The sequence below is a fragment of the Lepus europaeus genome, chromosome 1, assembly GCF_033115175.1.
Source record: "Lepus europaeus isolate LE1 chromosome 1, mLepTim1.pri, whole genome shotgun sequence".
Taxonomy (NCBI): Eukaryota; Metazoa; Chordata; class Mammalia; order Lagomorpha; family Leporidae; genus Lepus; species Lepus europaeus.
This window is the reverse complement of record NC_084827.1, coordinates 177,321,724-177,346,739: the sequence shown is the minus strand read 5'-3', so window position 1 is coordinate 177,346,739 and position 25,016 is coordinate 177,321,724. Positions and strand designations below refer to the sequence as shown.

General features: G+C 60.1%; 1 protein-coding gene across 1 annotated transcript in view; it reads left to right on the top strand.

Annotated features, from left to right (window-relative positions):
• NGEF (neuronal guanine nucleotide exchange factor) overlaps positions 1 to 24,254 on the top strand; it is a 101,136-nt gene extending 76,882 nt beyond the window's left edge. The window contains exons 6-15 of the mRNA XM_062193544.1: positions 12,383 to 12,543; positions 13,681 to 13,833; positions 15,011 to 15,140; positions 17,133 to 17,207; positions 19,250 to 19,339; positions 19,665 to 19,828; positions 20,200 to 20,355; positions 21,262 to 21,341; positions 21,712 to 21,816; positions 23,523 to 24,254. Coding sequence (XP_062049528.1) covers positions 12,383 to 12,543; positions 13,681 to 13,833; positions 15,011 to 15,140; positions 17,133 to 17,207; positions 19,250 to 19,339; positions 19,665 to 19,828; positions 20,200 to 20,355; positions 21,262 to 21,341; positions 21,712 to 21,816; positions 23,523 to 23,713 — 1,305 coding nt within the window. The 3' untranslated portion in view covers positions 23,714 to 24,254. The remainder of the gene's footprint in view (positions 1 to 12,382; positions 12,544 to 13,680; positions 13,834 to 15,010; positions 15,141 to 17,132; positions 17,208 to 19,249; positions 19,340 to 19,664; positions 19,829 to 20,199; positions 20,356 to 21,261; positions 21,342 to 21,711; positions 21,817 to 23,522) is intronic.
• The last annotated feature ends 762 nt before the right edge of the window (positions 24,255 to 25,016 follow it).

Genomic DNA, 25,016 nt, shown 5'->3' with positions numbered 1-25,016 from the left:
GACAAAAGGCCAGGGGCAGTGCTTGACCCCAAGCACTCTGCTATGGAATGGAGGTGACCCAAGTGGAGGCGTAACCCACTGCACTACACAGTCCTGTCCCATTACGTTTAGTAGAAATAGAATCAAAGTCCCATGAATTTGCGTTGTTTTAGAGAAAATTACCCTACAATTTACATAAAAAGGCAAGGTGGCTAGAATACACAATTTTGAGAAAAAAAAAAAAAGAAGCCTGGAGGAGTTGTAATTATGTGGTTTTAGGATTTTATTAAAAATTTACAATAATCAAGACAATGTGGTATCCAGATAGGAAGGAAAGTTCAGAACTGGACCCACACACATATGGCCAGTGGAGAAAGGGTAGCTCCTTCAACAAACATTGAATGTGGATGTTCAGTTATACATGTGCAAAAAAAAGTAACCTCAACCTAAAGCTCACACCCTGTCCTTTTAAAAATTCACCCAAAACGAGTTACTGATCCAACTGTAAAATACAAAATCTTCAAGCTTTTAGAAGAAAACATAGGAGAAAAAATCTGCATAAACAGATCAGCAAAAAGCTCTCAGATCTGACACCAAATGCATGATGCATAAAGCAAGCAAGGATCAGCTGGACAGGCAAAGTCACCAAGGTCTGCTGTGTGCAGCTACTGTGACGAGAATGAGAAGAGATGCCACGAGCCGACAGAAGACGGTTGCCCGTCACTTGTCTGGAAAAAAAAGTTTGCATCCAGCACACATCAAAAGCTCAAACCCAGCAGCGAGAAAACAACAAACCAATGGAAAACTGGGCCTAAGACTGAAGCAGCCGCTTCACCAAAGAACAAGTGGTGCCACCGGCGTTTAAAGACTTGGACACGCTGGCAACACCGAGTGTTGGTGTGGGTGCACAGCAACCAGAACCCGGACAGACGCTGCTGGGGGTGCAGAGCGGCACGGCCACCCCTGCCCATTCTAAAGGTGAAGCAGACACTGGCCATCGACCCGGCGGCAGCGACCACGCTGGGCTGGCTCCTTCCTCGTCGCCAGAGCTGTCCTGTGCAGTGGAGCGCCCTTGGCTGCTGCCCACCCCCCAGGTGCCGGGACCACCCCATCCCAGTCACGACAACCCACGTTGTCTCTAGAGCTGGCTATAGACATAAAAACGCATTCACATGGGGGCCTGTACATGGCTGCTCGTTCCCAAACACCCAAACGTGCTGGTGCAGGGAGGGATGAACCCGCACACCCACACACCCGCACACCCACACTCTGCACAGTGGTAGGTTAAGCACAAAAAGGCACGGACCGTGGGTGCTCGCAACACCATGGGTGCATCTCCACAGCTTCTCAATGCCTTGTCAGCAAAACCCAGATTTCTCTAAGGCACAGGTTTGATTCCATGTGTCCAAGCGATGGTGACAGCCAAAGGTCAGGTGTGGCAGGGGCTGGAGCGGGGGCAGTTTCTCAGAGTGTTGGGACTGTTGGGGGTCCTTCTGAGTGCAGTACTGGCTGCACAGATCTCTAAGGTTCATACAGAAGTATACTCGGGGCCGGCGCTGTGGTGTAGCAGGTAAAGTTGCCACCTGAGTGCCGGCACCCCATATGGGTACCGGTTTGAGTCCCGGCTGCTCCACTTCTGATCCAGCTCCCTGCTAATGCACCTGGGAAAGCAGTGGAGGATGGCCCAAGCCACCCACATAGGAGACCCAGAAGAAGCTCTTGGCCCCTGGCTTTGGATGAGCCCAGCTCTGGCCATTGCAACCATTTGGAGAATGAACCAGCAGATCGAAGATCTCTCTCTGTCTGTCTCTCCCTCTCTCTCTGTAACTCTGCCTTTCAAATAAAATAAACTTTTTTAAAAAAGGTTTTTTAGGCCAGCGCCGTGGCTCAATAGGCTAATCCTCCGCCTTGCAGCGCCGGCACACCGGGTTCTAGTCCTGGTCAGGGCGCCGGATTCTGTCCCGGTTGCTCCTCTTCCAGGCCAGCTCTCTGCTGTGGCCCGGGAGTGCAGTGGAGGATGGCCCAAGTGCTTGGGCCCTGCACCCCATGGGAGACCAGGATAAGCACCTGGCTCCTGGCTTCAGATCAGCGCAGCGCCGGCCGCAGTGGCCATTGGAGGGTGAACCAACGGCAAAGGAAGACCTTTCTCTCTGTCTCTCTCTCACTGTCCACTCTGCCTGTCAAAAAAATATATAAATAAAAAAAAAAGTTTTTTAAAAAGTCTACTTTATGGTGCAATAAATTAAAACGTAAAATACCAGAAGGGCTGAGAGTCTTCCACCTCACCTTGCTCAGCCTGACAATGAAAGAGCCGGGCCTGTCTCACTGTGAAAGAAGCTACAAATGCACAGAAAACGTGAGCAAATCAAACCCGGAGTTAGGGTAAATAAACAACATACCCCTGATAAAGCGAGGGTTAATGCAAAGATGGTGCTGCAGGTGGATGTTGGGAGCCCACGTGGACAGCCCGGGAGAGGAAGACACACCCATCTTCAGAGAGGCTGAGAAGGAAAGCACACCACCGGTTACCATCTAAGTAAACCCAGAGGACACCATCTGAGATGTGTGAAGAATATGTCGAATATTAAGAGTCACACGTCATGAATAATCGCTGGCGCTGATAAGGGCAACACACAGTGCTTACAGCCAGGCAAGGGAGGGAGGAGGAGAGAAAGCTCTAGAGAAGCAAAGTCAAAACCACCATTTTTGGCCGGCGCCCCGCCTCACTAGGCTAATCCTCTGCCTGCGGCGCCGGCACACCGGGTTCTAGTCCCGGTCGGGGCGCCGGTTCTGTTCTGGTTGTTCTTCTTCCAGGCCAGCTCTCTGCTGTGGCCCGGGAGGGCAGTGGAGGATGGCCCAGGTGCTTGGGCCCTGCACCTGCATGGGAAATCAGGAGGAAGCATCTGGCTCCTGGCTTCGTGACGGCCATTTGGGGAGTGAAGCAATGGAAGGAAGACCTTTCTCTCTGTCTCTCTGTCTCACTGTCTAACTCTGCCTGTCAAAAACAAAAACAAAACACCATTTTCTGCCGATGTTTGCCGACTTGGAAAGCCTAAGGGTGGAGCTGGCATTTGGCCACGCAGCTAAGATGGCTGAGTCCGACTCCCAGCTCCGGCTCCTGACCCCCTTCCTGCTAACGTGGGCCCTGGGAGGCAGCAGTGGTGGCTCCAGTGACTGGGTTCCTGCCGCCCGCGTGGGAGCCCTGGATTGAGTTCCTGGCTCCTGCCTGTGTCCCTGGCCCAGACCCCAGCCCCAGCCTTTGTGTGCATTTTGGGAGCAATGGGAGACCAGTGGATATGCACTCTCTCTCTCTCTCTCTCTGTAAATAAATGATTTGAATTTTAAAAGCCTAAGATGACAAGTTACAAATACTGGACCCGACCAGGCCATTCTAGGAAGCGGCTAATTATAAGATAAATGGACAAATTAGTTGCTCTCATATACGTCAGCAAAACCCAGATTCCAACCAATGAGAACACTTTAAAAGTAAGAAAAGATGAGCACCCTAAAGAAAAAACAAGCAAACCACTCACACAGAAGAAGTACTAATGTCCCAGGAGGAAATTAAAAACACATCAAACTCACAAGGAACCAAGGGAGTCCAAACTAGAACAACCCTGAGGAGCTGTCTTCCGCCTTCCAAAATCAGAGACTTGTAAACAGGTGTTTAAAACCGAGTGCGGGAGAAGCGTATTTCCTTTTAAGATAGCCAGAGGTTCCCATCTGCCGATTCACACCTCAGATGCCTGCACCAGCAGGGGCTGGGCCAGGCCGAGGCCAGGTGCCAGGAACACAACCCAGGTCTTCCAGGGGGCGGCAGGGACCAAATCACTAGGGCTGTCACCTGCTGGCTCCGGGGTGTGCATTAGCCAGGAGCTGGAATCAGGAGCAGAGCCCAGACTGGAACCCAGGCTCTCTGATATGGGCTGCAGGCACCCCGAGTGGCATCCTAGCCATTAGGCCAAATGCCGGCGCTGGGGGAATTTGTTAATGAGCACTCTCAAATACACTGGATGAGAATATAGCAACATGTGTATCAAAGCCCTTTGTATCAAATAATAGGAATTTATTTGTACACTCTTTCTAGTATGTCTGCTTCTAGATATTTGTCATGCAAAACAATCAAACATATGCACAGATATTTATATTTTAGAATGTTCATTGCAGCGAAAATTAGGAGGAGAAGGAAGGGGAGAACCCTAAATGTCCAATGATGGAGCAGTTGCTTAGCAAGACAGCACGCAGCCGGGTAATGTTCAGCGAGGTAACACATGGCTACACAGAGGCACAGAATTGTAAATTTCGGGGCGCGGGGGGGGGGGGCGTTGGAAAAGCAGTTGAGACGCTTCCTGAGACACCCACAACCATGTCAGAGGTGTGAGTCCCAGCGCCCCCACTTCCAGTCCAGCTTCTTGCTGACGCACACCCTGGGGGGAGCAGAGCATGGCTCACACACTGTGTTCCTGCCACCCCCATGGGAGACCTGGGTTGAGCTTCTGGCTCCTGGTTTGGGCCTGGCCCAGTCCTAGCTGTTGCAGGCATTTGCAGAGAGAACCAGCAGAGGGAAGGTTTCTCGCTCTCCCTCCATCTCTCTCTCTCTTCCCCTCTCTCTCTCCTCCTCTCATTCTCCCTGTCTCTGAAATAAGAGAAAAACTAAATTTAAAAAAGTTTTAAAATATATTTTCAAGGAATGATACAGGTAAATATTCATAACAGACATCTTTTAAACAGCAGAATAGGATGAACATTACATCTGTAGTAGGTGGGCAAGTATAATAAAGATTTTACTCTGTACTGTTTGTAATTCCCAATGGATCAATTATCGATATTTGAAAATAAATAAGGATGACCTGATACTTAACATAATTACATTCCTAGTAGAAAACTCAGACACACAGATGTCAGCGCGTCTTCCTCTGAGTCACTGTAGTCTGACTTTCCGTATTCATTTAAGGATTTATTGGGAGCTGGCGTTGTGGAGTAGCAGGTTAAGCAGCTGTCTGGAGTCCCCTGAGTCCCGGCTGCTCCGCTTCTGATCCAGCTCTCTGCTATGGCCTGGGAAAGCAGCAGAAGATGGGCCAACTGCTGGGGCCCCTGCCACCCATGTGGGGGACCCTGACGGAGTTCCAGGCTCCTGGTTTCTTCTTCCTGGCCCCGCACTGGCCATTTGGGCCCTCTGGGGACTGAACCAGCAGATGGAAGATGTCTCTATCTTTCTCTGTCTCTCCCCCCATCACTCTGCCTTTCAAATAGATAAATAAACCTTGAAGAAAAAGAAAGGCTTATGTGGAGGGCACAGAGGGGAGAGAGAGCGCGAGCTTCCATTTGCTGGGTCATCGTCCTCTGCTGTCTTTCCAGGTGCATCGGCAGGGAGCTGGATCCAAAGCAGAGTAGCCAGGACTCAAACCAGCGCCCCAATATGGAACGCAAACGCCCCAGTCAGCAGCTTAACCCACCACACCGTAGCGCCCGCTTCTTTTCGTGTTTAATGCAGAAGAGCTGAACACGAGCTTTGTGCTCGGATAATGGACACAAAACCACGATCTTCATCAGCTTTCATGTTCCAAATCCACGCCTTCTGTATCAGATTTTCTCAGTGTATTTATTAAAGCAAACAGGCAACTCGCGCTGCCCGCACAATCTGTTGTCAGAACATTGCTTTTTCTTTGACTACAAAAGCAGCAGGTCTGAATGAACTACCGTTCTCACGAGGAAAACAGCCCCCGGCGATGGTCTTCCCCAGTGCTGGAAGACTCAGGAGCTAAGAACTTGTCGATGTGTTTTCCTCCTCGTAAAGCGACAATGAGGTGGCTGCAATTGGAAAGTGTTCTTGTGTAGGATTCTCCTTTTGTTGATGGTTTTAGAGCTGCTGTTTTGAGAATGCACACTGTGAGAAAGCAATTCAACATATATCCATTTACAAGGCTAGGGAGGAGGCAGGTATACAGAGCATAGGTGTGTATCCTAGTGGGTAAAGCCGCCTCCTGCAATGCCAGCATCCTGTATGGGCACCGGTTTGAGTCCCAGCTGCTCCACTTCTGATCCAGCTTCCTGCTAATGGCCTGGGAAAGCAGTGGAAGATGGCCCAAGTCCTTGGGCCCCTGCCACTCCTATGGGAGACCCAGATGGAGTTCCACTGTGGCCATTTGGGGATTGAACCAGCAGATGGAAGATTCTCTATCTGTCTCTCTCCACCCCTCTTCCTGTCTCTGACTCTGTAACTGCTTTTTAAACAAATAAATCCTTTTTAAAAGAAAGAAAAGAAACCACAGGTGGCCAGCCACGTGGCTGGCACCGGCTGTGTCCCCAGCACACACAGGAACCTGTCTTGGCAAAGCAGGTAGAGAGAAATGAGGTGCAGAGTGGGGAAGCCAGCAGGGTTGTGAGGGTCTCAGGGCAGCATGGGCCAGCGTCCCCTGGGAGTGAGACGGGCTGACCCAGCAGTTGCCCTGCCGTGAGCTGCTGTGTGCCGGCCGGCTCTGCACCTGTCCGTTTGCCGCGAGTCAACCCAAACAGCTCGCTGGGGCTCCCTTGTTTCCACGTTCCGTGTTCCATTAGCCAGCGTGCTGATGGACATTTGAGTCTGGAAATGTGTATCCAGGATGTGCGTGGCAGCATTGTTTGCAGCCTGGGAACTGTGGAAATGGCTGGTGGAGCTGGCTAGGTCCCGCTTATTGTCTGCACCCTCCAGCGAGCCCCCACCCCGTCCAGCGTTTCACCTTTGTGACCTGGTTTAGCTTTGATATGCGTGCCTGCCTTCCTGCTGACCCCATGTGAGTACGTCGACGTTTCCACGTGATTCCATGAACCAGGTCAGCTCAAGCATGGTGCCTGTGACGTGAGCGAGCTTGCCGACCCGGGTAGCGGCCGCTGATGAGGGGGGCGCCACAGGCACCCCAGCATCTGCGTCCCAGGGCTGCCCCTGAGATGACTCCGCCTGGCCCCGCAGCAGCCCGGGAGGGAGCTGTCGCTCGGGCCTTTGCTGGTGCCTGTGCCACTGGCGCCACTCACAGCACTCGGTGGGCCCAGCCCGGCCAGCACATTCCTGGGTTCACTAATGACCACGCCGCACAGGGCTGCACGGGCGTCCCCGGACTGCTCACCCCAGCCACTGACCCAGCTGCTGCTGGCCGTCGCAGGCCCTGGGGTCTGTGGGCGTCCTGACCTCAGCAGTCCGAGGTGGCCTCTGTAACTGCCCGACTCGCTGGGGGACACGGGGCAACTGAACAGAGGTGTCATGGGCGACCTCCTCATGGCCACCACAGGAGCCCAAACTCGAGGAGAGGCCCAGGCCCTCGGCGTTCTGGCCCAGCAGTCTCCCCTACTTCCACCCCAGGCAAAAACAAAGTGGCTGCTGGGATGGGACATGCCCCCCAAAGTTCATACATTGGAGACTTGACCCCCAACAGTGCTGAGAGGGGACAGGCCAGGGAGAGGACGCCCTCCCCCTCCCCCCTGCAGCACAGGCAGCTGCCCCCTTGCCCTCCCGCCTTCTGCCGTGGGCTCTGTCCCTGGCACACTGCGCAGTCTCAGTTCTGTTGGAGCAGTGCTAAGCAGACCGAGACTTGCCGGACACCGGGCGTGTGCACCCCTGCCTGGGACGCAGGGTGACAGGTGTGGGGAGAGGCGCTCTCACGGAGGACACAGGGGCCCTGACAGCTCTTGTGAGTTCTCAGGGGCAGCCCCTTCGACAAGGACCGCGTGTCCAGCTCCGAGAAGGAATCTGGTCGGTGGGCAGGGTGTGAACGTGAACGTGGGTGCCCCTGTGTCCAGGGCTGGCTCCTCAGCCTGCCCGCCCCAGAGGCCAGCCCGGGGCTCCTCCAGGCTCTGTCTCCTCTCCTGAGGCCTCTCGCCCGGGCCGGGCTCTCTCGTTTCTTCAAAGGTGTACTCCGGCACCCGCGGCAGGCCTTGGATGCGGCTTGTCCCCCAGGGGCTCACGCAGGAGGCCGGGCCGCAGTGTGGGGACGTTGGGGGGGGACCCTGAGAGGTGGGGCCCGGGGACGGCAGTTGGGTCGTGGGAGTGTACTTGGGAGAAGTGGTTGCCAGAGAGTAAGTTCAGCTGTACCGACTCCCTCTGGCTGAACCGCCGTGTGGCCTGTCTCTCTCCTACTGTGCACCGCCGTGAGGCCCTCCCCAGAGCCGGGCAGGTGCCAACCCACGTTCTAGAATGTGCAGGGCTGTGAGCCAAACCAAGCCCTCTCACGGAGGACTCCGCGCCGGGCATTCTGTATGGTAGCAGCATGCAGGGGCCAAGTCAGCTGGCCGGTCCTGGGGCCACCGGCGTCACCACCTCGGAGCAGCGCTGTGGCGGACGCTGCACCGGGCCCGGCGTCCTGCAGTCTTCAGTCCCGGGCCCCTGCAAAGGCTGCTGGGCTCTGGGTGCAGGTGTGGGGCTGGTCTGGGGGCTCCGGCCCCCAGAGACTCTGGGATCCACGGCCGTGCACCCCACACTGCGGGGCGGACGGGGTGGGGGGCTGACGCTGCAGCAGGCTGGTCACGGCCTGCAGGGGGCGCCACACTCCCCGCCTCCAGCACCGCCGCCCCTTCTCCCTCTGGGACACTCCTGGGGGCGGGCTTTCTTGCCATCCTGGGGACTCAGCCCATGTTGGCCCCAGGGCAGGCCCTCCCTGATGCCCCATCCCCGCCCCAGCCACTGCGCCCTCCCACCCAGGGAAGGCAGCGCCCCCGGACCCGGCTCAGGAGCAGGTGGCCAGGCTGCGCTGGGCCTCACTTCCGCTTCTGCCCACAGGGAAGCTGAGGTGGCTCCCGGGGGTGCTGGCCGAGGCCCCAGCCTGCCTGCCCGCAGCTGCCCGACGCCCGGCCGGCCTGGGGGCGCCCCTCCGACCCAAGGCCTGGCGGCCGGGCTTCACCTTCTGGAAGGTTCCAGCGGTTCCCGCTTTGTGGTGGCAGCGTGGGAAAACCAGGGAGTGCAAGGAGTGCAGACACACACCTCACACACACACAGACACACCTCACACACCCAGACACACCTCACACACACACAGACACCCACAGTCAGACACACACCTCACACACACACCTCACACACCCACAGACACCTCACACACCCACACACACCCACAGTCAGACACACACCTCACACTCACACCTCACACACCCACAGACACACCTCACACACCCACAGACACCCACAGTCAGACACACACCTCACACACACCCACAGACACACCAGCAGACACACCTCACACACCCACAGACACACCTCACACACCCACACACACCCACAGTCAGACACACACCTCACACACACACCCACAGACATACCTCACACACCCACACACACCCACAGTCAGACACACACCTCATACACACCCACAGACACACCAGCAGACACACCTCACACACACACCTCACACACCCACAGACATACCTCACACACCCACACACACCCACAGTCAGACATACACCTCATACACACCCACAGACACACTAAGACACACACCTCACACACACACCTCACACACCCACACCTCACACATACACTCAGACACACGCTCACACTCAGACTTCACGCACACACCTCACAGACATGCTCACACTAGACACACCCACTTCACACACACACCCACCTCACATACATACCCTCCCTGACTCAGACACACCCACAGTCAGACACAGACATACACACACCTCACACACACACACTCCTCCCCAAGTCAGACACACCCACAGACACCCCCAGACACCACTCACACACACACCTACCTCACACATACCCACAGTCTACACAGAAACACTCAGACACACCCACCTCACACACACCTCACACACTCAAACACACACACTCACACCACAGTCAGACACACACACACACACACCTCACACACATACCCTCCCAGACTCAGACACACACTCACTCTCCACCCACACTCAGACATGACTCACACACACCCTCCCCGACTCAGGCACATACTCAGACACACCCACCTCACACACACACACACCCCTCACACACCCCCTCCCCGGCAACACACATACCACACCCACACTCAGACACCACTCACCCACATATACACTCGAACACACGCGCACACACCCTCACAACCCTCCCCACTCACTGTCACACACAGACCCTCCCCCACACACCCAGACACACACATACACCCCTGTCTCACACATGCACACGCTGACACTCTCACACACCCCTACTTACTCCCTCTTACACACACACAGACACTCACACTCAGGTACTCTCAAACACACACCCCACACACCCCTCACACACTCTCTCACACACACACTGTGATTCTCTCACACACAATGCTCACACTCGGATACACTCTCACACACACATACCCTGCCACACACACACACCCTCACTCTCACACTCACTCCCACACTTTCTCACATGCAGGCACACACATCCACACAATGCTGTCACACTTAGATACACTGTCACACAGCAGCCACACTCACACATGTGCTCCTGCGCAAAGGTACAGATTAAGTGGAACTAAGGGTTCGGCTGATCTGAAACAAACTTTGGAAATCCGTGCAGTTTTTTCATCGTCTCATTTTTCATAAGCGTCACCTTTCGGATGTGTGGTTTCAACCTTTTCTGGCATTCAAATAAATGCAGTATCTTTCCGTTCCACTTTCTACGGGCTTTTGTACGTAGTGCGCGCAGCGCCAGGTTACGGACAGGTGTCCAGCAACCCGTGTGCAGCCCGTGTCCTCGTGCCGGGCTGCGTCTGGGCGTGGCAGCTCCCCCGTATCTGTAGCGCTCGCCCCACTGTTTTCTGAGCTGATTTGCTCGGGACTTGCAGGGAAGTGAGTTCATAACAGCGTCTGTGGCAGAGAAGCTTCCAGAAGCCTCTCGCCCACGATGCCTCCAGCGCCTCGCTTTTGCCGGGCAGGGCTCAGGGAGGTGGCGGCTGACGCCCCGCAGGCCCAGTGCGCCGGCTGATTTCCGGTGGAGCAGGCAGGTGTGCCGTGCGGCCATCACAGAGAGGCCCGGCAACCCCGACCGTCACCTGCTCAGGGAGCTGCAGACCCCAGGAGCCAAGGCGGCCTCTGCTGCAGACGGGGCCGGGGTCTTCGGTCCATCGTGGAGTGACGCCAGCGGTCAGTGGGGGACAGGCTAATGTGCGGGGGGCCCTGTCACCGGATTTGGGGTCCCGCCTTAAATCCAGGATGGTCTCCGCTGGAGATCCTTAGTTATCCCAGCAGAGGGCTTTTCCAGGTAACGTCCCATTCATAGCTACTGGGGGTTAGGGCGTGGACATGGCCTCCATGGAGGCTGCCATTTGCCCTGCTGCCGGGAAGCCACGGAGGGACCAAGCAGAGAGGGTGATGGGGAGGGGAGGGTGGGCGGCCCCAGCTGGTTTATTTGCCAGCTCAGGAGGTGGGCGAGGGGGAGTCTGCTGCCCACGCCTGGCTGGGCTCCCTCTTTGTCACTGTGTCCAGAGGTTGGTGATCAGACAAAGCCAGGATATGCATCAAACATGCCTCCCAAAGACGCTGGGCCTGGGGGAGCTTCGTTGATTAAAAAAAAAAAAAAAAAAAAGATTATTTATTTGAAAGTCAGAGTTACAGAGAGAGGAGACACACAGAGAGAGAGAGAGAGAGAGAGAGAGAGAGGTCTTCCATCTGCTGGTTCACTTCCCAATTGACCACAACAGCAGGAGCTGTGCCAATCCAAAGCCTGGAGCCAGGAGCTTCTTCCTGGTCTTCTACATGGGTGCAGGGGCTCAAGCACTTGGGCCATCTTCCACTGCTTTCCCAGGCCACAGCAGAGAGCTGGACCGGAAGTGGAGCAGCCAGGACGCCCATATGGGATGCCAGCACTGCAGGCGGCGGCTTTACCCACTACGCCACAGCGCCGGCCCCCGATTCATTGCTTACATAAAGTCAGATCCTAAAAGTCTTCCATGTTCAATTTGAAATTCTCCAGAAATTCAAAGGTTTAAAAAAAAAAAAAAAGTAAAAGTTGGCCCCGAATCCCCCTCCTGCGGGTGCTGGTGGGCGGCATCGCTTGGCAGCTTTCCTTCCGGAAGGGGACAGGTAGACCCGGCTTCCTGCACACGCTGGCTTCCCACCCCGTTCCCGCGGTGAGCGTGGGCCGAGTCGCCCTCTGCTGTCTGGCACGCGCTGCGGCCATGTGCCCCTTGCCCTGCCTTTTGAGCCTTTGTCTCCAGCTGTCACTATGATAAGCCCCGGGGCAGCTATCAGAGGGGCAGCCTTGTCCCTGAGCCACAGCACAGCGGCTTGCCCTGCAGGCTGCTGGCACCTCTGCCAGTCCGGGCCTCGGCCATCGTCCGTGTTTCACTTTGAAAATCCGCGCGAGCGTCTCTCCGCACCTCTGCGTCTGAGAACGCAGCTCGGGCCGTCCAGGAAGGTGCAGAGGCGGTGACCCCAGGGCCCCCTCGTGTCCCCGGCGCAGGCCATGTTCGAGCTGGTCACCTCCGAGGCCTCCTACTACAAGAGCCTGAGCCTGCTGGTGTCCCACTTCATGGAGAACGAGCGGCTGAAGAAGACCCTGCACCCGTCCGAGGCGCACATCCTCTTCTCCAACGTGCTGGACGTCATGGCCGTCAGCGAGCGGTGAGACGCTGGGCCCGGGCTGCCCGCCCTGCGGCCGAGGCCCGCGACAGAGCCCGGTGCGCTGGCCGCCCTAGCTTTGCGTGTTCGGGAGTTTCTATAATAAAGACGTAGGTTCCGGGGTCCCTGCCTCTCCCTGCAGCCTGCGTGCTCGGAGCCCTCCCCACGGAGCCGAGAACCTTCTCTCCTGGGCTGGTGATCTTGGGCCTGACGCCCAGGGCCCGGCACGGTACAGCCGAGCGCCTCCGCAGGCAGGTGCAGAGTCCCCACCCCCCGAGTCCTGTCCACTCCTCTCGGTAGGTGTTTGTGACAATCTGTGGGCGAGGTCGCCAGAGCCGGGGCTAGATGAGGGTGGCCTGAGCTCTGGACGAGATGAGCCAGTGTCTGCGAGAGGATTCTGGGGGAGAAAGCGAGCCCAGCCTCAGCGCTTGGCAAAAGCCCCATCACCACTTCCACCATGGGCTGGAAGCTGTGTAGCGAAAAACCACATGGGATCCCCTGGGCCAACCCCTCCTGTGCAGGCGGGGACTGCCGGGCGCAGACCGGGCGTGTGGTGCCCTGCGCACCCCTCCACACAGACGCCCTCCCCCGTTCGAAGCCCCTCCGCCTGCCCGGGGCAGCCCCGCCCAATGGGTTCCGAGGCCGCTGTTCCCCGGGGCCCTTCGGTGTCTATCTCTGCGTTTTCTGTGTCTATACGCGCCGGTGTTTCACTATGGAAGTTCAGGCAGGCAGGAGGAGGGACACCCGTGTTGCGGGCCCCGTGTGGGGGTCACGGGGGCCGGGCCTGTCCTCCTCTTCCACTCCCCCGGGGACGTCATGTTATTTCATCCACAGCACAGTAGTGTGTACCGAGAGGATCGGCTCATTCGCTCGCTCTCTCGTTCTAATACTCCTAAGGCTGTGATCCACCTGCAAAACCAAACAGTTCTCTGCGTGGAAAACAGGGCTGAGGGATCAGTGTATTTGGCTGCAACCCTCCCCAGATCCCTGCATAGTTTTTTCCTGATCCGCACCTGCCATGAGCTCTTTGAAGACCCCACGCCGCCCCGCCCCGTGCCCAAGCCTGCGCCCGGGGCCCCGCCTGCTCCGGCCCGCAGGCGCCCTGGCTCTGCTTGCCGCCCACGCCGCCGCCTCCCGCAGGTTCCTCCTGGAGCTGGAGCGCCGCATGGAGGAGAACATCGTGCTGTCAGACGTGTGCGACATCGTGTACCGCTACGCCGCCGACCCCTTCTCCGTCTACATCACCTACGTCAGCAACCAGACCTACCAGGAGAGGACCTACAAGCAGCTGCTGTGAGTGCTGCCACCCAGGGCCCCGGGGCCACTCCCAGCCCACGGGGGTGGGAAGGGGGGGGACACACCCAGCCCATCGGGGCAGCAGTGGGGGGCACGGGTCTGTGTCACCAGGCAGCCTGCCACCTTGCGACTCCACTGTCAGCCCCGCTGCACCTGCGGCCAGCACGGCCCGGCTCTGCCCCAAGGTCAGCCCATCAGAACAGCAGGAAAGGGACGGCCCTGGGGTCCTCCAGCCACGCCCCGGCTCGTGGGCTGTCCGCGGGGCTCCAGCTGCCCAGGCCATTTCAGTCAACCCTCAGCACTGGGGTGGGCGTTTGGCATGGCAGTTGAGATGCCACTTGTCCCCAGCTCTGCTTCCTTCTAGTGGGCACCCTGGGAGGCAGCAGGTGATGGCCCGAGTGCTTGGGCACCTCCACCCACGGGGAGACCTGCGTGTTGTTCCGGGCTCTGGCCTGGCCCAGCCCTGGCTGTGCCCGGCATTTGGGGAGTGAACCAGCGGATGAAAGATCTCCACATCTGCCTGTCTCTCAGCCTTCCAAATAAATATAAATTTTTAGAAGTCCCTGCCGTGGCCGAGTCACACGTAAATGACCGGGCACAGCCCAGGACCGTGGAACCCTGCGTGTTGCTGGCATTCCTTCTAGCCCTGCGGTTAACTGTGGCCGTTTTGAAGCGGCGTGGGCGTCCCGGCTTTTGGGGGTCGCAGTCGGGCATCTGGGCACCACAGCGAGAGGGCTCAGGGTGCTGCCTCCGAGGCCACACACAGGAGGGAGCACGGCACCCCGCAGAAGGGGAGCCTGTGTCCTGCAGCCCCGAGGCTCCGCCCGCCTGTCAGAGGCCAGTGTCCCAGCCTGCTGCAGGGCCTGCCGCCACGTGGGCTCACCTTGCCGCAGTCCCCTGCTGGGAGAAAGCAGCTGTGCGCCTGATTCATTCGCACCGGGGCACCGTGCCCTCCCACGCAAAGCACGCCTCGCGGAGTCTCCACGGGCGGGCACGTGCCGCCACTGTGCACTGTTGTTCTGCCTCGTGTGGGAACAGTTTCTCTTCCATAGAAAAGGAAGGAAGAAACCCAGGCCGTGGGTTGTCGGTTCCCCGGGGCTGCTGCTGGGGAGGAGGCGCCTCCGTCCTGCCTCCTCGGAGCCGGGAGCCCACTCCTGCGTGTCCGTGTCCCCAGCCAGGAGAAGGCCGCGTTTCGGGAGCTGATAGCTCAGCTGGAGCTCGACCCCAAGTGCAAGGGGCTGCCCTTCGCCTCCTTCCTCATCCTGCCCTTCCAGAGGATCACGCGCCTCAAGCTGCTGGTCCAGGTACGGCCCCGCCCCTGCGCTGCTGGTCCAGGTATGGCCCCGCCCCTGCGCTGCTGGTCCAGGTACGGCCCCGCCCCTGCGCTGCTGGTCCAGGTACGGCCCCGCCCCTGCGCTGCTGGTCCAGGTATGGCCCCCGCCCCTGCGCTGCTGGTCCAGGTATGGCCCCGCCCCTGCGCTGCTGGTCCAGGTACGGTCCCGCCCCTGCGCTGCTGGTCCAGGTACGGCCCTCGCCCCTGCACGGGCACACGGGGCCCGCGGATTCTCTCCCAGACGCGGGCCAGGCTGGGGCTCTGCTGCCCATCTGTGAGTCCATCTGTTCACAAATACTAATGCCGCTCCCACTGTGGGCCTGCTCCCAGACAGCCACGTTCTGGAGGGGAGGGACTGGGCGTGGCTGGGAGGACAGCACAGTTAGGGGGTGACTGCCGGGCACCCCCTCCAGCTGGAGGGTGAAGAAAGACAAGTGACATCCACGCTGAGACTTGGCCTGGGCAGGACAGCCAGGAGGAAAGGGGATTCTTGGTAACAGGAACTGCTTGTGCAAAGGCCCTGGGGCAACGAGATCATGGGCAGACAGACTGGGGTGAGCTGCTCGGGAAACGTGATGGGAGTGAGTGGGACAGAGGCTGATCCAGAGGTCTGGGGGCCAGGGAAGACCCTGGGTTCCGTCCTCAGTGTGCCAGGGGCCACATGATCTACTTCAAGTTTGTCGGCCATCACTGTGGCTGCATCCCTGCTTCAGCCTGGGAGGCCGGAGGTGCAGGGGGCGGGGGGAGGGGCTGGCTGAGCGGGGGAGGTCTGAGGCAGGCAGACCTCCAAGTTCAGGTTAATGCAAAGACCAGGGAAGGATCTTGGGAGATGAGCAAGGAAGGAGGAGAGGGCAGAGCCCACGCGCGGGAGGCTGGAGGCAGACGTCCCGGACAGGGACACTCCCGCGGCCGACGCGTGCTGTAGGCGGACGGGCCTCTTCCTGCCCTGAGCAGGGGCGGTGTGCACTCTGCTGACCTGGGAGCCGCACAGCTGGGGGCCGGGGGGCCAATGGGAGGGGGGATTGCTGGCTCCGGAAGGGGCAGGCCGAGGGCAAACTGGGGAACAAATGGAATGAAAAGCTAAGTTTATTCTGATGCAAAAAAAAAAGTTGAAATCCATGCATTTTCCATAACGGGCATTTTCCACCAACTTTTTGAAGACCACTCATGTGAAAGAAGGGATTTCTGGGGCGGGCGGGGAGGCTGAGACCAAAGTCCGGGGCATGCTGGGAGACAGAGCAGGGAGTGAAGGGGTGCAGGTGACTCGTCCCCTGGGAGAACCCGCGGCAGGACAGTAACACTGCCAAGTTAGGGTCCCTTCCAGGGCAGGAGCGTGCTCAGATATGGGACTGCGTAGCGTCTGTAAGGTCAAAGCAGTACAACCAAGGTCACGGCCTCTCTGCAACACGAGCACCACCGGTCGTGAACTGGGCGCGGTCGAGCGAGGCTGGCGTCGTGTCCAGGGGCTAAGCTGCTGTTTGGGACACCACGTCCCTATCAGAGTGCCCCGAGTGAGTCCCAGCTGCTCCCAGCTCCCAGTCCACCTGCTGCTGCTTGGGTCACCACGTCCCTATCAGAGTGCCCCGAGTGAGTCCCGGCTGCTCCCAGCTCCCAATCCACCTGCTGCTGCTTGGGTCACCACGTCCCTAACAGGGTGCCCCGAGTGAGTCCCGGCTGCTCCCAGCTCCCAGTCCACCTTCTGCTAATGTGCCCAGGGGGCCGGGGACAATGGCCCAAGTACTCGGGCCCCTACCCGTGTGGGAGACCTCGATGCAGCTCCTGGCTCCTGGCTTCGGCCTGGCCCAGCACTGGACAACTGGGGAGTGAGCCTGCCCGGGGTTGTGTACCCTGTGCTCATGGGTAGCAGGCCCCATGTCTCAGCCCCGTGCCCCATGGCGTGGCCCGGACTGGTGTGGCAGGGGCGCGGGAGGCTGACACTGATGCGCCCTTTCTCTGTGCTCAGAACATCCTGAAGAGGGTGGAGGAGCGGTCGGAGCGGGAAGGCACTGCCCTGGCGGCCCACCGCGAGCTAGAGATGGTGAGTTGTGCAACAGCTTCCCTCGGCCCTGAGCAGCCCTGAGCAGCCCCTCCCGTCCGCCCTCCTGCCCCGCCTGCGCCTCCACGCGGCTGTGTCTTTGGGAAACGCAGATTCGTTTTGGGATTCGCTTTTGCAATCATTGGGGCCGGCCACACGTGGCCTGTCTGCCCCTCCCCCACCTGTTGGTGCTCCCCCCACTGCGGGCAGGTGGGGGCGGCCGAGGGGTCACCAGTGTGGAGTCTGAGGCCACCGCAGGCTCAAGCCTCCCCTCAGCGGCCTGCTGCTGCTCCCCGCAGGCGTCGGGGATGCACACAGACCCCAGGCTCGTCCGCCTGTTTCACGCGACAGAAGCCATCTCTCGTCCCCGCTGCGGAGCCATGAGCCTGGCGCCCGGATGCCGCCTCTGCTCCAGACCCCGTCCCCCGTGCCTCCCTGCCTGTGTTTGACCCTCTCCTGGTGCCAGGGTCCGGTGGCACAGCCCACGAGCCCGGGACTGGTCCTGCCCGGCAGGCGCAGCAGGGCTGGGTAGGTCCCTGGCCATCCTCCCAGGCGCCTCCTGTGCCCTCCCGCATGCTTGGTCCTGGCACCAGCTTGAGCTATGCTGGGCGGCTCCATCATGCTACTGACTCCGTCCCGACGGGCCGTGGGCTGTGTGGGGTCCTTGCCACCTTGTTGTCGCCCAGCGGCAGGGGCTTCGAGACAGGGCGCCGCCCTCCGTGGGCAGCTGAGGGTGCTGCCACGCCATGGAGAGCCCCGCGGACCTGACACCTTCCTTTTCCCACGTGGGCCTCTCCTTGGACCCCTTGCCCAGACCTGCTGGCCACAGGGCACCTCTACCCTCTGGGTCCTGGGGGGGATGACACCCCCCCCGGCGCCACCTGGGGGGAAAGGCTGGAGCTCAGAGCTGGCCCACCACGGAGGCAGCACTCCCTTTAGCCCACGGCGGGTGGGGGGACAGCAGCCACTCTGGGCCACAGAGGGTGCCCCCTGCAGTCAACCCACAGCTTGGATGGAGTTTGCTATGTTTCAAGCTCTTTTCTGCTTTTATTTCCCTGTTTCTGTCTTTAAACAAAATTTATTTATTTGAAATGCAGAGTGACAGGGAGAGAGATCTTCATCCACTGGTTCCCGCCCCAAATACCCACAGCAGTCAGGGCTGGGCCAGGTGGAAGCCAGGAGACAGGAGCTCCATCCAGATCTTCCACATGGACACGGGGGCTCGAGCACTTGGACCATCTTTGGTCGCCTTCCCAGGCGCATTAGCAGGGAGCTGGGTCAGAAGCGGAGCCGCTGGTACACGAACCAGGACTCCGATGTAGGGGTGCAGACGTCCCAAATGGCAGCTTCACCCACTGCCCCACGGTGCCAGCCCCTCCCTTTTCCTTTACATGAAAGGGATGCTCTGTTTCTTGTGGCTTATGGTTTTTTTTTTTTTAAGATAGCAGTTTCTATTTCTAATTTATGAAAGTTACTGATACTCAATACAGAAGGGATGGTGGCTTAGTCCCCGTGGGAGGACAGATGGAGCTGCTACCTTTCTGAATGGCTTCCTAGGACTTGGTTCCAGGGACTTTCTCTAATTTCCCATTGATGAGTTTGATGACTGCTTTCTCATTGCAAACAACACTGCAGGGGACATCTCCGGAGTGCTCCGCGGCCACAGAGCAAGTGCCAGCACCATGCCAGGCTACGTTCTAGACAGTCCTAAGCCAGTGTGGAATTTTTGCTTGAGCATGAGACCTCGCAGGTCCCAGGAGACACAGGACTTCCAGGAAGGTGGGAGGGTCCACCGTCACCCACCCCACGTGCAGGAGCCCAGCCTGCAGCCTGGCCCGTCTGTCTGTCCCAGGCTGGCAGAGGGCGCGCCTTCCTGTCTGTATTTCCTGCAGTTTGTTTCTTGGCAAGACTAGGCACTCTTCTCTCCACCAGAACTAACAGGTTTTCCCGTTGCCTTTGTTCCAAACGGCGCTAGAGAAAGGACATGGTCGGTCAGTCTCAGTGGCCGAGGGGGCCGGGTGTCCTGATGATCCCTCTCACCCCAGGTGGTGAAGGCGTGCAACGAGGGGGTCAGGAAGATGAGCCGCACGGAGCAGATGATCAGCATCCAGAAGAAGATGGAGTTCAAGATCAAGGTGAGCCCCAGGGGGTCTGGAAGAGCCTGCACCCCTGTACCCCCTCCAGGCGTCCCTGACCTCAACCGGTGGCCCAGCTGCCCCACCTGCCCCTGCCCTAGTCTGAGAGGCTGTGACACAGGTCCTCAGGGCGCACCCCTGGGGCTGTGTGTGGCACAGCAAAGACACAGAAGCACACACAGCCGTGTAACGCAGGGACGCGCATGCCCGCACACAAGCCCACACCCCTGCCTCTGCCCCATCCGGCCACGTGAGCTGGAGGTGCCGTGGTGTCGGGGGCGGGCGTGGTGGCCCGGCCGCTCAGACGCCCAACCGCTCCCCGCAGTCCGTGCCCATCATCTCGCACTCCCGCTGGCTGCTGAAGCAGGGAGAGCTGCAGCAGATGTCCGGCCCCAAGACCTCGCGCACGCTGCGGACCAAGAAGCTCTTCCAGGAAATTTACCTCTTCCTCTTCAATGACCTGCTGGTCATCTGTAGGCAGATCCCGGGGTGAGCCTGGCGGCCAGCGGCACCGCCTGCGAACCTGACCGTGGCCTGGGGGCAGGGGGAGGGTGTGGGCGGGGCCAGAGAGAGCGGGAGGGGGTCCCTGGGCCCAGCTTGAAGGCCTGCTCCTCTGGTGTCCAGCCCGGGCCCCTGGGCAACTCCATTTAACCACCCCAGGCCTCAGTTTCCCCTCCTGCAAAGCAGGGCCTTTCCTCCTGGGGGTGTGGGGAGCCGGGCTCAGCCACCTTGTCCACCATCACACCCTGAGGGCAGGAGTGGGGGTGTGGGCGGGGCCTGGGATGGAGAGAGGTGGGGGCTGGGGGCCTGGTCCTACTAGGGACCCACACGCCCCCCGCCCCCGCCTTCCCGGCACCCAGAGACAAGTACCAAGTGTTTGACTCGGCGCCGCGGGGCCTGCTCCGCGTGGAGGAGCTGGAGGACCAGGGCCAGACGCTGGCCAATGTGTTCATCCTGCGGCTGCTGGAGAACGCAGACGACCGCGAGGCCACCTACATGCTGAAGGCGTCCTCCCAGTGAGTGCCCACGCCCAGCCCGCGCCCCATCCGGGCCATCTGTGCGGGGGCTGCACGCTCCCAGGCCCACGTGCGCGGGTGTGCATGTGTCCCTGGCCGCACGGGACCCCACCCTGCGCCCCAGGGGACAGGGACAGCTGTGGGGAGCCACAGGGCAGCCAAGCGCCCCTCCCACCTGGCTCACTCAGGCTCTGGTCCACGGGGCCGGGGATGGGTGACCTCAGCAGGGCCCACTGTGCCACGTCCCAGAGGGCACAGCTGTGCTGGAACTAGCCCTGCAATGAGTTTTTACAGGTTAACTGGGGGCACCTGTGGAGAGCCCCCCTCTGCCACTCTCTGTGGAAAATGGAATTAGGAGATGAATTTATTTGGGTGCCAAATAAACCTGAGATCCAGGTATATAAGGGACCTTCAAGAAGTTCGTGGAAAATGCATATTATGAAAAACCAGGCATGAGTTTAAAGTGCTTTTTGTTTCTTTAATTTATTAATTTACTTGAGAGGCAGAGTTACAGAGAGAGGGAGAAAGAGAGAGGTCTTCCATCCTCTGGTTCACTCCCCAAATGGTCGCAACGGCCAGAGCTGGGCCGATCCAAAGCCAGGAGCCAGGAGCTTCCTCCAGGTCTCCCACATGGGTGCAGGGGCCCAAGGACTTGGGTCATCTTGCTGCTTTCCCAGGCCACAGCAGAGAGTTGGATGGGAAGAGGAGCAGCCGGTTCTCTGGGCTTGAACCACTGCCCATAGGGGATGCTGGCGCTGCAGGTGGAGCTACACAATAGCGCTGGTGCCTCCAAGTGTTTTTAATTCCATTTTCCCACGAATTTTTGAAGTGCCCTCGCCGAGGGCCCCAGCCCTAGCCCGGTGTGTGGGCGCTGGCAGCTGCGGCACCCATGCTGTCCCCACACAGGAGCGAGATGAGGCGCTGGATGACGTCCCTGGCCCCGAACCGGAGGACCAAGTTCGTCTCCTTCACCTCCCGGCTGCTGGGTGAGTCTCCAGCTGGGAGGGGCGGCTCCAGCTGACGCACGGGGGCCCCTCCTCCCCTGAACCCATGGGCACCCCCGGGGAGCTGGGGCACCGGGCAGAGCGCTGCGGCCAAGGACGAAACCGCAGTTTCGCCACGATTGCCAAAGACCCCAAGGCTGCCGCGCCGGGCACCCCGTGTCCCTGTGCGGCGCGGGCCGCGAGGCCCTCCCTGCGTGCGTGGACCCGGAGCCCCTGGCGGGTTTGGGGAGGTTTTCTTTGGAGCCGCTTGCTCCTCTCCCTGGGATGACCCAGTCTCCAGGGCTGTGTGCTCTTGGCCCTGCCCCCAGGGGGCCCACAGTGCCGGGACCCACACACCCCTCCCTCCCCGCAGACTGCCCCCAGGTCCAGTGCGTGCACCCGTACGTGGCCCAGCAGCCAGACGAGCTGACGCTGGAACTCGCTGACATCCTGAACGTCCTGGACAAGACAGAGGACGGTGAGACCGCCCCCCCAGCCCTGCAGTCGGAGAGGCCGGGCGGGCCCACTGGTCTTTCCTGAGAACCAGGGGGAGCCCTGTGCAGCCCCTGCTTCCTCCTTGGCGCTGTCGGACTCAATCTTCCATCCCCGGCAATGGGCCCAGCCCAGCAAGCTGGCTCCCTAACCCCTTCCCCTCCCAGGGCCCGAGCCTCCGCCCACCCTTCACGGTGTGTGTGGGGGGGGGGGGGCAACTAGAATAGCCTGACCCTGACCCCAGGCCCTGAGTTAGCAACGAGCTGCCAGGGAAGCTGACCTCCAGCCCTGGAGCCCCTGCCCCCAGCTCCCGCCCACCCCGTGATGAATCATCACCAAGTGACGGTCACTGTCAGCCCCTGGGGAATTTTGTGAATGCTTATTTATTTATCCAGGTGAGAGGCAGCAAGAGACACAGGGTGCCCACCCAAACACCAGCAACAGGCTGTGCTGAAGTGGGGGGAGGGGCAGCTGGGAACAGCCTGGGTCTCCCATGGGGACGGCAGGGACCCAGTGGCTCACTGTCCCAGGATGTGCAGCCCCTGGGAAGCTGGCGTCGGAGAGAGCTGGGTCTTGAGCCAGGCACTCCAGTAGGGGGCGTTGCATCCCCGACAGCGTCTTACCCACTGTGCCAAGCACCCATCCCCCTCCCCCTTTTTAAAGATGTATTTATTTATTTGAAAGGCAGAGTTAGAGAGAGAGAAGGAGAAACAGAGAGAAACTGGTTCACTCGCCAAATGGCCAAAACAGCTGGGGCTGGGCCAGGCCAAAGCCAGGAGCCAGGCACTCTATCCGGGTCCCGCATGTGGGTGGGGCAGGGGCCCAAGCACTTGGGCCATCTTCTGCTGCTTCTCCAGGCCACAGCAGAGAGCGGGACTGGAAGTGGAGCAGCCGGGATTCCGCATCTAGACAGCGGCAGCTTAACCCGCTACGCCACAGCACCGGGCCCCACCCACCTCCTTTTTTAAAAAGTGTTTATTTCCTTGAGAGGCAGTGAGAGAGAGAACACCCCTGCAGGATTTAACACCGAGCCCCTTTCCTTAACCGGCAGCTCTGTGTCTGCACCAGTTCCTCCCATCGCCTCCTCTCCGCCAGGCCCTGCTGGGAGCCCACACTGGCCATCCCCAGGCCAGGCCATCTCCGCTGAGTCCCGTGGTTCCCAAATCCCAGGGGCTCTTCTGCCCACGTCCACAGGGGACCTGCAGAGCACACGCTGGGCCCCGCCCCCCCCCCCAGGCCAGGACCTGATGCAGATCCTGCCACAGGAGAGGGGGGATCTCAGGGGTGGCAGAGGAGAGAGAGGACACGCCTGGGCACCCTGCGACTCCTGGTGTCACCCAGCTCAGCTGACCACACGGACCCTGAGGAGGCAGAGATTCTAGGCGGAGCTGCCCAGAGGGTGACCTCAGGTGACCTCAGGCCAGGTCGCAGAGCCACGTGGTCAGCTACCACCATACTGGCCCGGGGATGCCTCTTGGTTTGGGGCTGGCCCTTGGCTCTCACGGCCTTGTACGAGGCAGCCTGGGATTGCTGCTCCAGAATGGGTTCCGGAGCCTGCACGGCCACCTGGCCAGGGACGCGTCCTGCACACTGCCCACCCCCTGCCGCTGCCCCCATGTGCCTCCCAGCAGGGCGGCTGCCTGGAGAGGGGGCCCCATGCACCCCGTGACCCCCTCCCCTGCTCTGACACAGGGTGGATCTTTGGTGAGCGGCTGCACGACCAGGAGAGAGGCTGGTTCCCCAGCTCCACGACCGAGGAGATCCTGAACCCCAAGATCCGGTCCCAGAACCTCAAGGAGTGTTTCCGCGTCCACAAGACGGAAGACCCTCAGCGCAGCCAGAATAAGGACCGCAGGAAGTTGGGCAGCCGGAATCGGCAATGACCCTGGGCCCCGGGCACCAGCCTGGCCGGGAGGGCGCTGCGGCCGGCGCCCCACCCCCACCTGCACCCCAGGCAGCAGGATGGAACCTGGGCTGAGTGCCCAGGAGCACGGGGACCCAAGGACTGGTCTCACACCACCTCTGCTGGCGGGAAGAGGGGCTGGGTGTGCCCCCGGGGCCACCCCGGCTGTCCCTGGCAGGGGCAGGTGCAAAGGGAGAGTGGCCTGGTCCCCTGCACGTGTCCGTCTCCACCTGGGAAGCCTGCAGAATCTCCCAGGCACGCAGATGCCCCCTTGCCTGATGCGGCTGTGGAGCGGCCCTGGGTCTCCTGCTCGCCGAACTGGGACCGCACGCCCACCCCGCCCTGCTCCACCACGGGCCTCTGCCGCTCCCCGAGGGGCCCCACGCTCTTCTGGCCCCTTAGAGAGCCCAGGCGTTTTACGGAATGACTTGGTCACTGTATCCTGTATTGGTTAGGGCTCTGAGAAAAGCAGATACCATTTTTGGCTGCATTAAAAGCATCACCATGTATAAAATAAAGCCCGTGAGGGTCCACTCTTGGCTGTTCTGCCACGCACGGGACGGGCCGCTTGGTTCTGAGCAGAGAGAGGCGCTCGCTCTGGCCGGGGCTTCTGGAGGCAGGGCTGGGGATGGGTTTGGGTCTCCACTTGCAAGACCCTAGAAACCTCAGAGGGGGAGGGAGCCCGGGTGCCCTGGGTGAGGGGCACTTGGGTGTCCGTGGACAGGGGTCCCGCGGGGAGGTGAGCACAGGCACCAGCCTGGTCCAGATGCCGGCCTCGGGCACCACTCCTTAGCGGGGGCTGCAGCCCTGCCGCTCACCGCGCTGCTGTCCCTGGGCACGGACTGCATGCCTGGGGCCACCGTGCTCGCGGGGAGAACTCACTCCCCACCCCCACCCCACTGGCACAGGCCCCTGCCTGGGCCACGGACACCTCAGCTCACCTGCAACCCTGCGATTCAGGGGGTCCAGGGAGGGCCTCAGGGGAGGAAGAGGAGAGGGGCCCATTTCTGAGCCTGGGGGTAGGGGGCTTTGAGACAAGGCCTGGGGCCGGCCTGGACCTCCCGTGTGAGCAGAGACTCCCTCGGCCGCTGGAGAGAAGTCTGGGTCCATCCGGGGAGTCCAAGAGGAGCCCCCCGCGTCCCACCCCAGGAGGAGCTCCGAGAAGCCACAGGGGCCTCCACTAACGCATCACCGAGGGGGCCCTGGGAGCCGTGGGGACTGGGACAGCCCCCGCCCCGGCCTGCGGGGCCTCGCGGCTGGGTGCGGTGGGCTGCCCAGCGAGG